This window comes from Myotis nattereri (assembly GCF_964212035.1).
Source record: "Myotis nattereri genome assembly, chromosome: 1".
Lineage (NCBI taxonomy): Eukaryota > Metazoa > Chordata > Mammalia > Chiroptera > Vespertilionidae > Myotis > Myotis nattereri.
In genome coordinates, this window is record NC_138075.1 from 132434632 (window position 1) to 132451035 (window position 16404).

At 40.2% G+C, this 16404-nt stretch overlaps 1 protein-coding gene across 1 annotated transcript in view; it reads right to left on the reverse strand.

The window, feature by feature from the left end:
• Positions 1–1065: 1065 nt before the first annotated feature.
• CUBN (cubilin) overlaps positions 1066–16404 on the reverse strand; it is a gene marked incomplete at its 5' end in the record, with an annotated part of 286558 nt that continues 271219 nt past the window's right edge. The window contains 6 exons of the mRNA XM_081091329.1: positions 1066–1520; positions 4814–5049; positions 6541–6706; positions 9996–10177; positions 11091–11238; positions 15871–16076. Of these exons, the coding sequence (XP_080947455.1) occupies positions 1413–1520; positions 4814–5049; positions 6541–6706; positions 9996–10177; positions 11091–11238; positions 15871–16076 (1046 nt within the window). The 3' untranslated portion in view covers positions 1066–1412. The remainder of the gene's footprint in view (positions 1521–4813; positions 5050–6540; positions 6707–9995; positions 10178–11090; positions 11239–15870; positions 16077–16404) is intronic.

Genomic DNA, 16404 nt, shown 5'->3' on the forward strand with positions numbered 1-16404 from the left:
GAGATCAGAGGATTCTGCTTATAGTGGATGGTTAGTAAAACTTGGAGATGGCAAACTTGATAGCAGTTTTTATTTAGGAATGGATATTATTGAAATCCCCTGTGAAATGATTTGTAATGGATCTATTATTGAAGCTACCTTTGGAAATACTATATCTGTAGATAATAAAAATATATCATGTTTTTGTTGTTTTTATATCATGCCTCTGTTGTTGTTGTTTATCCTTTTGTTGCTGTTTATTTATTAATAAATTTATATATTATTTTCATATACATTTTACTAATTTCCTTTCATCTCTCACACTTATATTATAGAGAAAGGGCAAATAGCAATATTAAAATATTTCCGCTAATTAATTCCCTTTTAATGTGGACGAATTTCGTGCACTGGGCCACTAGTTTGAATATAAGAGTACAATAAAGTAAAACATTCCCAAAGCTTCTTTCATCCTCTTGGTCCCATGTTCTTAATAGGACCTAACTTTGCATATTTAACATAAAGTCTCTTGTTTTGTTAAAGGCACCAGAAAAGTTTGTAAAAGTGTTGTTCAACTATTTATAACTCCACGTATTATATTTTTAAACTGGTGGTACTTATGGAAACTGAAACAGAGAGAATTAAGTAAACACTTCTTAACTGGTAGAACTAAATCCGAATGCAGCAGCTTGGCTCCAGTGTTCTTTCCCTGAAGGATTCATACTAAAATGTAAAAATTGAACTTGAAAATTTATATACACCTACATCTTATAGTGAATGAACAAAAATAGATAGAGGCCAAGAAGCATTGAACAGACTGTCAAACTACAGCGGGAAGGTAGGGGAGGGTTGGAGGGGTAAGAGATCAGCCAAAGGAGTTGTATGCATGCATAAAAGCACAACCAACAGACATAAGACACTGGTGGAGGCGGGGGGTGGGGGGTGTTGAGGGCAAGTGCCAAGGGTTAGGGGAGGCCGGGGGGAGGTCAATGGGGGAAAAGAAAGAGGGAGAGACATATGTACTACTATTTGTGATACCTTAAACAATAAAAAAATGAAAAATGAAGTTAAAAATGAATGCAGCATATTTGTGTACAATTCAAGTTTATTACACATAATTTGCCATTCACAGTAAAAATCACACCTCTGTTTTATCATTTACGTTTGAAAATTTACAGCACATATACCATAATCATTTCCAACTCTTTAGGGAATTTTAGAAAATTTCAGCTCAAATATTAGAATTAAGGATGAGGAGCACAGCCAAAATTAAAAATGTACAAATACTGATTCCACACATTCTTTGGTGAAAAACAAGTGTTAAAGTTACTCTCAGTGGCATAGACAGGGTCACAGATCAGGATGGCAGAACTCTGTCCAGGGCGATGTCTGAGGCTCCTGCAGATGAGCCACGGTGCTGAATCAGTGTGGTGCCCTCAGCTGTCCCAGGTTAACTGTATTGCTGACGGCCGCACTGCATATTCTGCATGAAATTCTACGAAGACCCGATGTGAGGAGGCCACAAAGGGAGCTATGTTAGTGTCCTAAAATTGAAAAAAAAAAGTAACAAGTTATATTATTCACAAATCTGAACCTTTTTCAAAAAATGTTAACATACTAAAAGGTACTACAAAAAGCAGTAACAAAATTACAGTAAATTGTTAAATATGTCTAGAAGTAATCTTGCTAGGAATTAATATACATACTTTATAAAAGAATATTACTGGTGTTAGGGGTTGAAGGGAAATAGGGTGTTATGAATATAGTTTACTGGGGTCATTGGGGGTAATGGAAAATGTTTAAAATTGGTTGTAGTGATGATAGCTACACAACTTTCAGTCTAATAAAACTATTGAATTATATACTTTAAGTAGATGAATTGCATGGTATGTGAATTGTATCTCAGAATAATTGTCATTAAAAATTGAATTTCCATCCTAGCTGGTTTGGCTCAGTAGTTAGAGCATCAGCCCGTGGACTGAAAGGTCTCAGGTTCAATTCCGGTCAAGGGCACATACCTCGGTTGCAGGCTCGATCCCCAAGTGCAGGAGGCAACCAATTGATGTATTTCATGTCAATGTTTCTCTCTGTGTCTCTCCTTCTCCCTTTTATTCTGTCTAAGAATCAACAGGGGGAAAATATCCTCGGGTGAGTATTAACAACACAAAAAATTGAATTTCCAATTCAAGTTCTTACTAAAATTTTAATTTTTCTAATGAAAACACATACTTATATTTGCAACCGAAACAGTCATGTAAGTAAAGTATGCAACTCTCTCCCCTTAATATCTATAGTTTTCTTTGGGGATTTATTTTCATTTCCCTTTCTGTGGAACAATGTGTGTTTGGGGATGAGGTCTCAGCTTTCTCCCATTTCCTAATCATTTAACAAATATTATCCTGGTATCAAGAGACTTCCATGTTGCAGGCACTTTTTTTTTTTTTAGCACTGGAGTTATAAAAAAATGAGCCAAACGGACAAAAGGTCTTGTTCTCGTGAGCTACATTCTAAATGGGAGTCGGTGAACTGTGAGCCAAATATGTCAGTAAACTATACAGTGGGTTGAGATTCCTTGCAGTTTGGAATCTGGCCTCCATTCTACTGAGCCTCACTGCATCAATTCTCCCAAAGACTCATCAAAGGCAGACATTTCCATGACAGTGAATTATTCAAGTGAGTACAGCACAGAATATTTTCCCAAAGAGATATATATCAAGGTATATTCTATATTGCATATTTCTGCATGCATGCAATTTTGTCTTTCCATTTTAATCTCAGCAAATTTTTCAATTATTATTTTACTTTAACAAACTAGTGTGAATAGTTAACCAAAGTTTTAACTCTTCTTTGATTCTCTGAATTTTTCCTGTTATTCTTTCATGCTTAGATTTTGTTACTTAGGTTAACAATCTAAGGAGTGGCTTTTATCACTCTGGAAGTAAACTGATTTTATTGAACTTGAAATGCTAAAGAAATCAGTTGTATCTGTAATTTTAAAAAGAAAACAATTATACTTAAAATGATGTCCTCATTTATCAAAGAAAATGTAAAACTGGTGAAATATTATAAATACCCACAATTTTAAAAAAACCTGACATATCTAATTATAGACTTTGCCTTAGTGTGCCATTAATTTAAATGACAGTTAAGTTCTACCCTCAGTTTCTTTTATCTGCAAAGTCCTGGTTATCCTTGTTCTTCCCACATCACTGAATTACCTCTGTGGGGAGCAAATGGGGTTGTATGTTTGAAAGTCACTGAAAACAAAACAAAGCCAAGCAGATACAAAATAATGGTGTTGTTAAAGGTGACCTCTTTTTTCCCCTTTTGAAATGTTTATGAATTTCAAATAAATTCTAAGACCTAGTCAGTCTCTAAATTTGAAATGTGACACATTGACTGGCTTCTCTTTCCTGTGAATCCCCTGAGAATAACAGGGATTCAGTATCTACTGGCCAGGTGACTCAGACTGCTCCCAGGTGATTAACTCTGTACATAAGGATACAGCTAAAGAGAGTTTTTCACAGTATTGTCTATAAACCAGAGAGGATTCATCAAATAAATTAGGTGGTACCTGTGCAATAGAATACCCATCCAATGATTAAATATGATACCCCAGTGTTTTTATTGGTATAAGATGGTAATGATATTTTGGTAAGTGAAAAATCCATATGACAAAACAGTATAAAATATATTGTGCATCTGCAAATATACTCAAAAGGTGTTTTAAAAGAATGCATAGGAGAATTCCCAGGGCTTTGGAAAGTCATTTATTTTCTGATAATTCTGAAAATAAACATTTGATAATTTTACAAATCATGTTATATTTTTTTAAAAAACTATCTAGATTGCCCAGCTGGCATGGTTCAGTGGTTGAGCATGGACCTATGAAACAAGAGGTCACGGTTCGATTCCCAATCAGGGCACATGCCTGAGTTGTGGGCTCAATTTCCAGTGTAGGACATGCAGAGGGCAGCTGATCAATGATACTCTCTCATCGTTGATGTTTCATTTCCCTCTCCCTTTCTGAAATCAATAAAAATATATTTTGAAAAAAACTATGTAGATTTCCAAATGACATAATTCTCAGTCAGGTTTGGTTAGAAAGCCTAAGTGGCTGAAAAGTAGAACAGTGAGAAGTAGATACCCTCCCATCAGCAATCACATTTGCTTACTTGAAAGCTCTGTTAGTATCTACTTTCAGTAAAACGAGAGGGCAGTGCAGGCACATGCAAACAGTGTTGAGTCAATGTCAGAAATCTACCAGTCCATCAGAACTTTGCAAAAACTATCAAACGCCTGGTCACCAGACCAGTCTTTAATATCTGTGTCTTCTTCAAAGAGTCTGCACAATTTTCAACAAGAAGTATATGAAATGGAGCCAGGCACCTAAATTTTCTGAAGTCCTAATCATGCAGAAACAAATTCGGGTATTCAACCTTTAGTGGTGCATTGAAATGGAACTTTTAAAAAACAATGTGCCACACCTCCTCCCCCAGAAATTCTGATTTAGTAGGTGTGTGTACTGGAAGTCTGCAATTAATAACTGTAACAGCATAGGTGATTCCTATGTAAAAACTGTATAACTGTATGTAATTCCGATGCACACAAACCCACACTTGGGTTTGGAAACTATATTACTATTAATTTAATGCAATGACCACTAGGTGGCACTCATTCTCCCCCAAATAGAACGAAAAATCTGAAAACTGTACGGAATATGTAACAGTACATTGTGCTTTGTACTTTGCATGTGTCTGCCTTTAAAAGTGTATGCTGAGTTACTTTCATTATTTAAACATAACAAATGGGAATTTGAAAATCTTGCTCTACTCACTGTGCCACAATATGGTCCGGAGGATGGAGAATTAACATCTGGCCCATCATAGAGCAGAAGATAGTTCTGGACACAGTCTCCAGGATCGTCGATGCTGATGAAGTAAAAGTTGACGGTGACAAGCCTTCCAGCAGGAGCGATGATGGCCCATTCGCAGTGAGTGTGGTTTGGGTAAGTGCCCGGATAGCCAGGGCTGGTGAAGGAGCCATGGTCGCCAGAAAGAGTTCCACCACAGCCTGCAAGAAAGAATTGCAGGAAATTTGATTCAACAAAGAAGAAAACAGTTGGAGTCCTTTAGTGCACTTGTACGGCAATAAGATGGGGCTGCTGTTTCCTTAAGGTGCTGAGACCCTCTGCAAGAGCAGTGGAGGGGGAGACCCTTTTCCTGTTTCTCCTCTGAGCTTAGTCCCTCCCACTCCCTCACCACCAGGCTGCCCCCCAAGCCTCCCCCACCCCTTTCTGCACCACATCTTCCTTTCCCTCTATCATGACTTAGGGGCAGCTTCCTCCAGGTCAGTTCTTTGAAAATGGTGGGCTGCAAACAAAATGGGAAAACCGAGAACTAAATTAGGTAACTGTAGGGGAGGGTAATTGAAGTTGCTGTGTACTTTTTATGGTAGAGTTCTCCATAAGCAGTGAGTTCTTATAATGACGTGGGTGAAATAAAAGTGAAATTTCAGGGCCGAACAGAAAACATGTTACTGGATGTTTGGGCAGTAATTATTATAAAAGTGACTTGACTGGGCTTATCACTGGCAGTTCCAAGATTGACATACTTAAAGCCACAAAAAGTAAGTGTTGGTGTTAATTTGTTTATTTGTATACTATCATTATTCAGACCAGATAGCCTTGCGTATCCAGATATGGTGCGTCACGGGAGGAAGATACATGACATGGCATGACAAAACAAGCAAATGGGCCGGGTTCTGACCGCCGGCGTCTGGTCCTGCCTCCACCACGATCTACTGGTAGCTCTGCGTGTTGCGCAACTCGTTAGTTCGGTGTTGTCTGTCCTCATCTGTGAAATTAGGGCATTGAAGCTCATCTTTAAGTATCTTTAGGCGCCAAGATTCCATTACCTATGATTGTCTTGATAGAACCCTTTTCTTGTTCCTCAGTGTATTTAAAATGTCATTTTTATCATTCTTATTTTGAAAGTTTTTAGGTATCTGGAGGACATGTCACAAAGTATTCTTTCTCTTTTGAGTTTAAAGATAATGACATGACTTAAATTTCCTTCATTATTTGATAAACAACCAATCAAAGATGCAGAAAGGTACTTATTGCCCTGAAAAAGCAATTAACCTCCAGGACTGCCCAGAAATGACAGGAGCTGCCCAGAGCACAGCTGCTTATGTAAGCACAAGGATGGGGTTGTAATGTGCCTTTTTAAAAAAACTTTTCCTTTTAATTCTCAGAGAACTACCTTGATGATTAACTCAAAAGTAAAAAATATGACAAAATCAGGATTTATAAAGGAATTTTTAAAATCTTTATACTATATGTAAATGTATATTCTTTAACATATCATAATCTACAGAAATGAGTAAAAGTAGAATTAAATCGAATCTTTGTACGTTCATTGTTAAAAATCTCTACTTTTATCAGAAAATATTCAAGTATACAGATGGCTAAAAAGATAGGCCACTTTTAATGGCCTTTTTCTATTAGGCACATTATGTTTTTCTCACCTACTTGCTTTACCACACAAAGTGCAAATGTCTTACCAGAGGGGGATGAGGTCCAGATAATTTCATATCCATGACTGGAAGTTGCACTATCACTCTTAAATCGCAGGTACAGTTCATTATTTTGAGAGAAGATAGGATTTGGCAACAGAGTTCCACAATATGTGCCGAGTAATGGCGAACTGCTATCACTTCCATTTCTTACCTTTAAAAATGAGTCATGAATTATTATCCTTGAGTATGTTATACTTCTTTGATTTATCATTGCCACACATTAGCATATAATCTATAATAATAAAAGCGTAATATGCTAATTAGATCGGACAGTCGGATGTCATTCCGGATATCCTTCAGGATGAAGCCGCGGCTGCAGGGGCCGAGGCAGAGGGGGTTAGGGGCAATCAAGCAGGCAGGCAGAGGTGGTTAGGGGTGATGAGGTAGGCAGACAGAGTGGTTAGGGGCAATCAGGCAGGCAGGCAAGCGGTAAGGGGCGATCAGACAGGCAGACAGAGTGGTTAGGGGTGATCAGGCAGACAAAGTGGTTAGGGGCAATCAGGCAGGCAGGCAGAGTGGTTAGGGGTGATAAGGCAGCCAGGTGAGCAGTTGGGATAAGGCAGGCAGGTGAGTGGTTAGGGGAGATCAGGCAGGTAGTGAGAGTGGTTAGGGGCAATCAGGCAGGCAGGCTGAGTGGTTAGGGGTGATCAGGCTGGCAGGCTGAGTGGTTAGGGGTGATCAGGCAGGCAGGTGAACAGTTAGGGGTGATAAGGCAGCTAGGCAAGTGGTTAGGGGCGATCAGGCAGGCAGAGTGGTTAGGGGTGATCAGGCAGGCAGGCAGAGGGGTTAGGACGATCAGGCAGGCAGGCAGGCGAGAGGTTTGGAGCCAGCAGTCCCAGATTGTGAGAGGGATGTCCCACTGTGGGATCGGGCCTAAACCAGCAGTCGGACATCCCCTGAGGGCTCCCAGATTGTGAGATGGTGCAGGCCAGGCTAAGGGACCCCCACCCCATGCACAAATTTTGTGCACATGCCTCTAGTAAAGCATATAATGTTCAAACAAAAGAAATTTCTATATGAAAAAAGGAGACAACTCAATGGACAAAATTTCTTACTGTTAAGATATATTTTAAAAATACATTTTATAGCTGATTAGATTTTTTTTTTTTAAATTCACTGCATGGAGTAGACACACAGAAAACCAGGAAGCGAGTCAACATGTCTATAACCACATACACACTGTGAACTTAGCCTCGTTCTGTCCTCAGGCCTGGCTCCTCCTGTGCATTTGAGGAGGACTCCAGGCAAAGCAGAGGTGATGGTTTTATTAATATAGGTACTCAGAATCTTGGAAGTTCCTCCTTTATAGTTTCGTAGTTTAACATTTGGTCCACTGCTGATTGTTCTAAGTCATAGCGTGTCTTCAGAGGTCCAGGGCCTCATCTTGCTGGGTTGTGTTAACCTGCAGAGTTTCCTTTTAGGTCTATGTAGTAGCCAATCGAGGGAATAATGCCTCTCTGGTGCTTTTTGGAGTGCCTTGCCATGGACAGAGTAGCCAGTTATCTACCAGGAGACAGAGACGGGTGCCAATCCAAGGGTGCTGGAGGACCAGATGTGCCATCACAAATACTCTTGGCTTTGGGCCTTTTTCCTGTTGATTATCTTTAGGAAAGCTGATGCTCTGAGAGATGAGCAAAGTATTGATTCCCACGGAACATGCTAATGACTTATTCTATACATTTTTCTCTTCGCAGGAACCATGAGAGTGGTAGACATCTCTGGGACATTAGAGGACCTTGAGAAGAGAGGGTCTCAAAGATCTGAAGACAACTGCAAATTCCAAATGTGATCTAGGGCTTGGCCTTTGAGTTGATTAATACAGTTGGGATCCTCAGAAATTTCTGTTCCTGCCATAGCTCACCGATGGAATGCCGAGGTTTGCTGGGATGGCTGCCACATGAACCGTGCCACGATCTTCCCACCAACAACCAGAGGCAGCTGCACTTCACAGGCCTAAATAGCAGTTTCCTGTTTTTGTTCGTAAGACAAGAAGTTTCAGACCCATTTCTATGGGATAAGGAAGGAAAGCTGGGAGGAGAAGTCCTCATCCGTCAGTGTTCGAGAGCTGGCCTTCACTCCCAGCGGACAAAGGCGAAGGACAAACACTAACTCCAGTCAGCGATGATCAACTCAGGCTTGAGGTGAGCAGGATGTAGCTTCAGTGGGATTCCAAAATGATTGGGTAGTCTGTCCTTCCCGGTATCCCACTCCTCCCTTCCTTTCTGTTTGCGCTTCATACAAATGTTTAGATTCCGTGGTGCATGAGGTACATAGGTCTGAGTTGAACACCCTGATTGACACAAACAGTACTGTATTTCTCTCCTCGACTCCTCGACTCCTCCCTGCCCAGTTTCCTACCAGGGCAAGTATTCCCCATGGAAAAGGCAGGAGCTTCCTCCCACTACTTGTCACATTATAGGTTAAGAATATTCATCAACAAAGGACTTAGGTCAGCGGTTCTCAACCTGTGGCTCGAGACCCCTTTGGTGGTCGAACGACCCTTTCACAGGAGTCGCCTAAGACCATCCTGCATATCAGATATTTACATTACAATTCATAACAGTAGCAACATTACAGATATGAAGTAGCAACGAAAATAATTTTATGGTTGGGTCACAACATGAGGAACTGTATTAAAAGGGCCAGAAGGTTGAGAACCACTGACTTAGATGAATTCTGTAGAGGAGAGCTTTCCAGGAAAATTAAACTTCATAACAGATGTAAAGGAGTGAACAAACCTTATGGAAACCTTACTGCAGACTCAAAGAGAGCAGAGAATTCAGCATCCTCTGTGTAGACCACTTTATTTCCTCCTGAATTCATTTTCCACAGAGCTTGTAAAGGACACCCAGGGGAGCCCTGGGACTTTCATGGCAAAATAGAGGCATTGGGCTACATACACAGCCTGCACCAGTTATGGCCTCATTCAGAACATCTTCCCATGAATAACAGCGCCACAGTCCTTCTCACTTCCACAACGTGGGTGATGTTGGGGCAGAAAGGGCGCAGAGGGCGCTCTGCTGGTGCCCCGGGAATCACGGGAATCACAGAGGGGCAAGAGCTGGAGGAGCATGCCTCTGCTTGCTCCAGGCCCAGGAGGCTGCTCCCTTGTGTTTGGGGAGGAGTGGAGGGTGGAAGGAGGACGCGAAGCTTCAAGAAGCTTTCTCTGTCCCCCACGTGACTCTGTTCGTCCTTCTCACATCCTGTGGGAGTTGAGTATTTCCTGCCTGGCCTTCCCACTGGACCATGTGCCTCCTGGGAGCCCTATTGCATTTCTGGTGCCTGGCCATAGGAGACTTATGGAGTGAAATAATAAGAAATAAATTAATGAAATGAGTAAGGGATATATTTTTAGCAGCAGCAGAGAAAGAGGTGAAAAACTTGAAGTGATCCATCATCTTTTAAATAATTCATTTGCATGAGATCCAAATGTATGTTACCTCCAAGAAGTCATGTCTGCATTCACTTGAGTCCTCGATGCCAAAGGAGTGGAAGAAGAGGGAAATGGAGTGGTTCTGTGGGGCTCTGAGAGTAACAGTGCAATCCATGTCACTGTTATAATTAGCGGGCCATCCGGGGCTCTTCAGATTGCCAAATGCCTTTTTATAGTGTCTGTTACAACCTTAGATTAAAAAAAAAAATCACAATTAATGTATGTATCCCAATAGTTAGTGTTCTTTCAACCTGACAGGAATAATTCAAGAAATGACTAAATTTAAACACTCTAGAAAAAAACTAACCCAGCCTCTGCATCTACCTTTGAGGTCACTGAGATCCCCGAGGGGAGGTGAAGGGCACGGGGAGCAAATGCTACGCAGGGTCTTGGCAACAGGAAACACCCGCAGGTGAAATGTGAAATAGGAGCACTCACCTTTAAAGATGAATATTCTAGAATTCTCTGTGCTTTTTCTGATCACACTGTGGTGGTTGGCTGACATTTAGACTCTTTCACGAATAAAGTCTCTACCTCCAAGACAGAGTCTTGTATGAGGATTTCCCTTTAATGGGTTATTTGTTCTGACTGAAATGGCAAATTGTTGTTCTTAACCATTTTTGGTGAAAACACCATAGTGTTTTTATTTGTTTGTTTTAATCAAAGGCAGTATTAATTTTAATCAAGCTCGGAATGAACATGAAAGAAAATATTCTCTGAAAATAAACTTCTCAGTTTTAGTAATCAAATAGCCTTTCAAAGCTTCCTGGTTTTGACGAAAAATGTTCTAAGCTACAGTGATTTCTATAAATGTTCAAGTGGAGAACTAATAAAATAACATATAATTTTAAATTGTTAACTATGTGAACTTTGAAGAGTATGCTGACATTATAAACATTTGAATTAGTATTATATTAGCTTGACCTCTTCAGAAACCAGCTTTAGTAACTTGCTAAATTGGGCCTGGTTTCTGGTGAAGGGTCTCACCTCATATGGGTGTGGCTCAAGTTAACAAGCCCTAATTTACCCTCAGGAGTCCATTCCAGCAATAATTGTACTGATGGAAGATGTTTGGCACAAAAGATAAAGTTCCAGGGCTCACCTGCAATCTGATAGGTAAAACTCACTCTAGAGTTGTTACTAAAAACTTCGGACTTGAAAATGACAATGGCAGTGCTCATAGAAGAATAAAACGTCGGTACAGCTGAAGCATTTCTGCCACAGAGGTGAATCCTTGCATTTCCACTGCTCTGAAAAAAAATGGAAGCCAAATCACATTATATTTTGCTTCAAAAGAAGATAGGCCATAGCAGAAATGAAATGCATATGAAAGTGTGCTTCAATATTCAGCCATGGAAACTAGTTATATTGTTTGACACTTGGCAATAAGACTGGCATTAGCCTTGGAATCCACAACTGTCTCACATTCTCTAAGGGAGAGGAAGTAGGGGAGGTCAAGTTTATGTTGAAATCACCAGACAGATAAGTTGCCTCCTGAGAATGAGACCATGCTCCTCTCTTCATAGCCAAGGCCTGTGCCCTTGCTCTGAGCACAGTGCTGTCCAAGCGAGCTACAGTTCGTCTACTTGTATCAAAGTCAGGGCATCTGTTGCCTCTCACACAGATATGCCTCTAATACCTATAATTCTTAAACATCTGAAAGGCTCACTCCCCACTCCTGCTGCAAACTCCTAGTACTGATCTGAGCTTCTACCCCACAATATCTCCTGCTGTTGGTCCTTTCCTAAACTCCCCTATTGTATACTTGGACTTTAATTGCATTGTTAACCATTCCTGTACACATCCTTAGCCTTGAGTGATACCTGGGTCTCCATCATTCTCCTGGTAGAGGCCTTTCTTTCCCACAGTCCACAGTTTACTGAGTAAGAATGAGGGGTGGGAGGAAGGGCAGGGATCCCCAGGCTGCTCTCTGCAGCCTACGTCCTTGCATCAAAGCTAGTTCTCCTTTGAGAGTCTCCACATCTGGCCAAAGATACTCTCTGACACTTCTCATTATTCTCACTTTCTTCCTGGTTACTTCCCTTCCTTAATTAAAGACTTGTGGTATTTTAGCTCAGAGTCATTTTATGAGCACTTGGAGGTTTCAGTGTTCTTACAGAGAACCCATTAAATATCCTAATTTGCATTCCTTAATACCACTGACTTTCATCTCTACTCTCTGTGGTTGCCAACTCCGAAGCCAGCTATCCAGGCAGATCTTTTTATTATCTGCAATGCCTCCACCACAGGATTCTTTCATGATCTTCCAACTATATCTTCTCTTTCTACTTTTGGACACCCTGAGAGTTTCAGTTTTTCTGTTATCAGTTGATTTATTAACTTTTCTCCCTCCCTACTCATGCTGAAACTGTTTGTTATTTCCTTTATTCATTCAGCTGAATTATTTATTCATGACAAATATAGGGTCTTATTTGAGGCTAATCTAGCTGCCATTATAATACAGAACTGTCTGGTGCCCTGTGAGTAGCATGTCTGCACCCAGTGGGAAATTTGGATTCACGAAGCAATGGGAAATAGAAACAGCTTTAACTAAAGCGTTTTGTTTGGCTCTAAGTCCTTCCAGGAAGGGTACCACTGGGATATACAAATAGTGTTCTGATAGCCATTGGAATGATGATAACCCAGCATCTTGACCACCATGGGATAATAGGATATACCTCAGTGTCTGTGCTTTGTAATAATTCAACATATCTGGTGTCTGCTCAGCAGCCAGTAGTTCTCAAATCTCTCTCCAATTGGAGTCAGCCTCCACCAAGATACATGTGCAATACAGGGGACCCGGATATAGAATGAGGAGGACTTGAAAACTCAGAAGTGGTAGATTGGATCCTCTTCTATTGCAAGCCAGCACATGGGGGTTTGAACATGACCCTCCTAAAATTAACTTGGGTAGATTAACTAATCTCACACTGTAGGCATTCCCAAGTGTTCCCCCAGGCATCTGTCCTCTGTTCCCAACTCCTCGCTTTACAGTTCCCTGGATAATCTCATTACTCTCATTGTTTTAACTACTGACTCATATGATGATGACAACCAAATCTTCAAACCTTTTCTCACTATCACACTTTTATATCCAACTGTCTCCTCAATAACTTATCCCATCGGAATTTGGACTTTTTTTTAAACCAAAACAACTCCTCCCCACTTTTTCTCTCTTACATTACCATAAATATAGTCCCAATAGAGTGGGGCTAAATGGCCTCTTTTTAAAAATATATTTTTTTGCTGAAACCAGTTTGGCTCAGTGGATAGAGCGTCGGCCTGCGGACTGAAAGGTCCCAGGTTCGATTCCGGTCAAGGGCACGTACCTGGGTTGCAGGCACATCCCCGGTAGGAGATGTGCAGGAGGCAGCTGATCGATGTTTCTCTCTCATCGATGTTTCTAACTCTCTATCTTTCTCCATTCCTCTCTGTAAAAAAGCAATAAAATATATTTAAAAATATATATATATTTTTAGTGATTTCAGAGAGAGGAAGGGAGAGGTAGAAACATCACTAATAAGAGAGAATCACTGATCGGCCACCTCTTGCACACCCCACCCTGGGGGTCGAGCCCGAAACCTGAGTATGTGCCCTGACAATGGTCGAATCATGACCTCCCAGTTCATCAACACTCAACCACTGAGCCATGCCAGCCAGGCTAAATGGCCTCTTCATTGATTTCCCTGTGTTTGCATTGACCCCTTCATCTCACCCTATACTTAGATTCCACTAATTACAGAAGTGTTTCTCCAAGCATGGCCCATGGAACACCAGAATCAGAACACCAGAGATGCTCATCAAAAACTAATAGTAATGGAAAAATTAAGATACCTAGGAGTAAACTTAACTAAGGAGGTAAAAGACCTGTACTCGGAAAACTACAGGACATTGAAAAAAGATAGAGGAAGACATAAACAAATAGAAGAACATACCATGTTCGTGGATTGGTAGATTCAACATCATTAAAATATTCATACTACCCAAAGCAATCTACAAATTCAATGCAATCCCCATTAAAATATCAATGGCATACTTCAAAGATCTAGAACAAACTCTCCAAAAATTCATCTGGAATAAACAAACAAACAAAACAAAACAAAACAAAACAACAACAACAACAACAAAAACGAATGGCCACAGCAATCCTGAGAAAGAAGAACAAAGTTGGAGGGATCACAATACCAGATATCAAGTTATATTACCAAGCCACTGTTCTCAAAACTGCCTGGTACTGGCACATGAACAGACATATAGACCAATGGAACAGAACAGAGAACCCAGAAATCGACCCAAGTCATTATGCTCAATTAATATTTGACAAAGGAGGCAAGAGCATATAATGGAGTCAAGACAGTCTCTTCAATAAAAATGCTGGGAAATTTGGTCAGATACATGCAAAAAAGTGAAACTACATCACCAACTTACACCATACACAAAAACAAACTCAAAAAGGCTAAAGGACTTAAATGTAAGACAGTAAACCATAAAAATCCTACAAGACTCCATAGGCAGCAAAACAGAGGACGTATGTTGTAGCAATATCTTTACCAACACAGCTCCTAGGGCAGTGGAAACTAAGGGGAAAATAAACAAATGGGATTACCTCAAAATAAAAGCTTCTGCACAGCAAAAGAAACTATCAACAAAACAAGAAAGCCCACTGCATAGGAGAACATATTTGCTAATGATATTTCAGATAAGAGTTTAATCTTCAAAGTTTACAGGGAACTCATACAACTTAACAAAAGGAAGATAAATGATCCAATCAATAAATGGGCATAGAACCTAAATAGACACTTTTTGAAGAGGACATACAGAAGGCCAAGAGACATATGAAAACATGCTTAAAGTCATTAATCATCTGAGAGATGCAAATCAAAATGACAATGAGATGCCATCTCACACCTGTCAGAATGGCTATCATCAACAAATCAACAAACGACAAGTACTGGAGAGGATGTGGAGAAAAAGGAAGCCTGCTGCACTGCTGGTGGGAATGCAGACTGGTGCAGCCACTGTGGAAGACAGTATGGAGTTTTCTCAAAAAGTTAAAAATGGAACTCCCATTTGGAGAAACCAGAAACACCAATCAGAAAGGATATATGCACCCCTATGTTCATAGCAGCACAATTTACAATAGCTAAGATTTGGAAACAACCTAAGTGCCCATCAATAGATGAGTGGATTAAAAAACTCTGGTACATCTACACAATGAAATACTACGCTGCTATAAAAAAGAAGGAACTTTTACCATTTGCAACAGCATGGATGGAACTGGAGAGCATCATGCTAAGTGAAATAAGCCAGTCAGAGAAAGATAAATATCACATGATCTCACTCATATGTAGGATATAATGATCAACATAATTTGATGAACAAGAATAGATCCAAAGACAAATGGCAGGGGAGCGGGGGCAGTTAGAGAGCAACCAAAGGACTTGTATGCATGCATATTAGCATAACTAAGATGAAGGCTTGCCTGGGGTGGGAATGGCTTGGGGTGGGGGGGTTAATTGGAGAAAAAGGAGACATATGTAAAACTTTAGACAATAAGTAAAAAAAAAAAATACATAAACCTAAAAAAATTCACAGTAATGGGTGCTATGTGGGGGAATCATTCTCTGAGAGAGAGGCCCAGGGGTATGCACCTGTATAAGGATACCCAGATGTTCCTTATGCTCATGAAAGTCTGAGAGTTCCTGACCTAAGGGCCACGTTCAAATTTCTCAACACCTAAATAGAGGGTTTGTGTATAGCTAAAAAACACATTAAGCTAGGAGAAATTTTGACAATTTATTTCATTATTCATACTTCAAGTGTTATGCAAGACTGGTAAAAAGGTCACTAGATGTGAACGCCATTCACACTGTAATGATTACCTCCGGTGTGTCCTGAAACTCCAAGTAATTCTGGTGGCAGTCCCGCGACTGCAGCTGGAATGCCCACACGGTTATCTCGACCTGCTGATGCGGAGGAGCTTCGAAGACCCACGTGCAGGTGGAAAGTGGGACATCTGGGTTTGATGCATTGGGTGACGAAATATTTTGTGGGGTCCAAGTTGCATTATATGTTCCACCACAAGTCACTGAGATGGGAAAAAAGAACAATTTTCAAGACAAATTTTACTCATGTCTCATCACACATGCAATATTTAAAATTCTGCCTTCTCTACCCCTCCAGCCCAAAGGAATTATATTTACATCGATCACTCCATGAAGAATTTAGAATATATATTCTTGGCTAAGAATTGTACCAGATTTATACTCTGAATTAAACATAGAGTAAGTAACATGGTGTTTAGTAATTGACATTGAACTTAGATGATAATTAACACTGAGTTTAAATATAAGTGTGACATTATTTTTAGTGCATAAGTACACGCGTTTCATAATATATAAAAATGTCTCCATTTA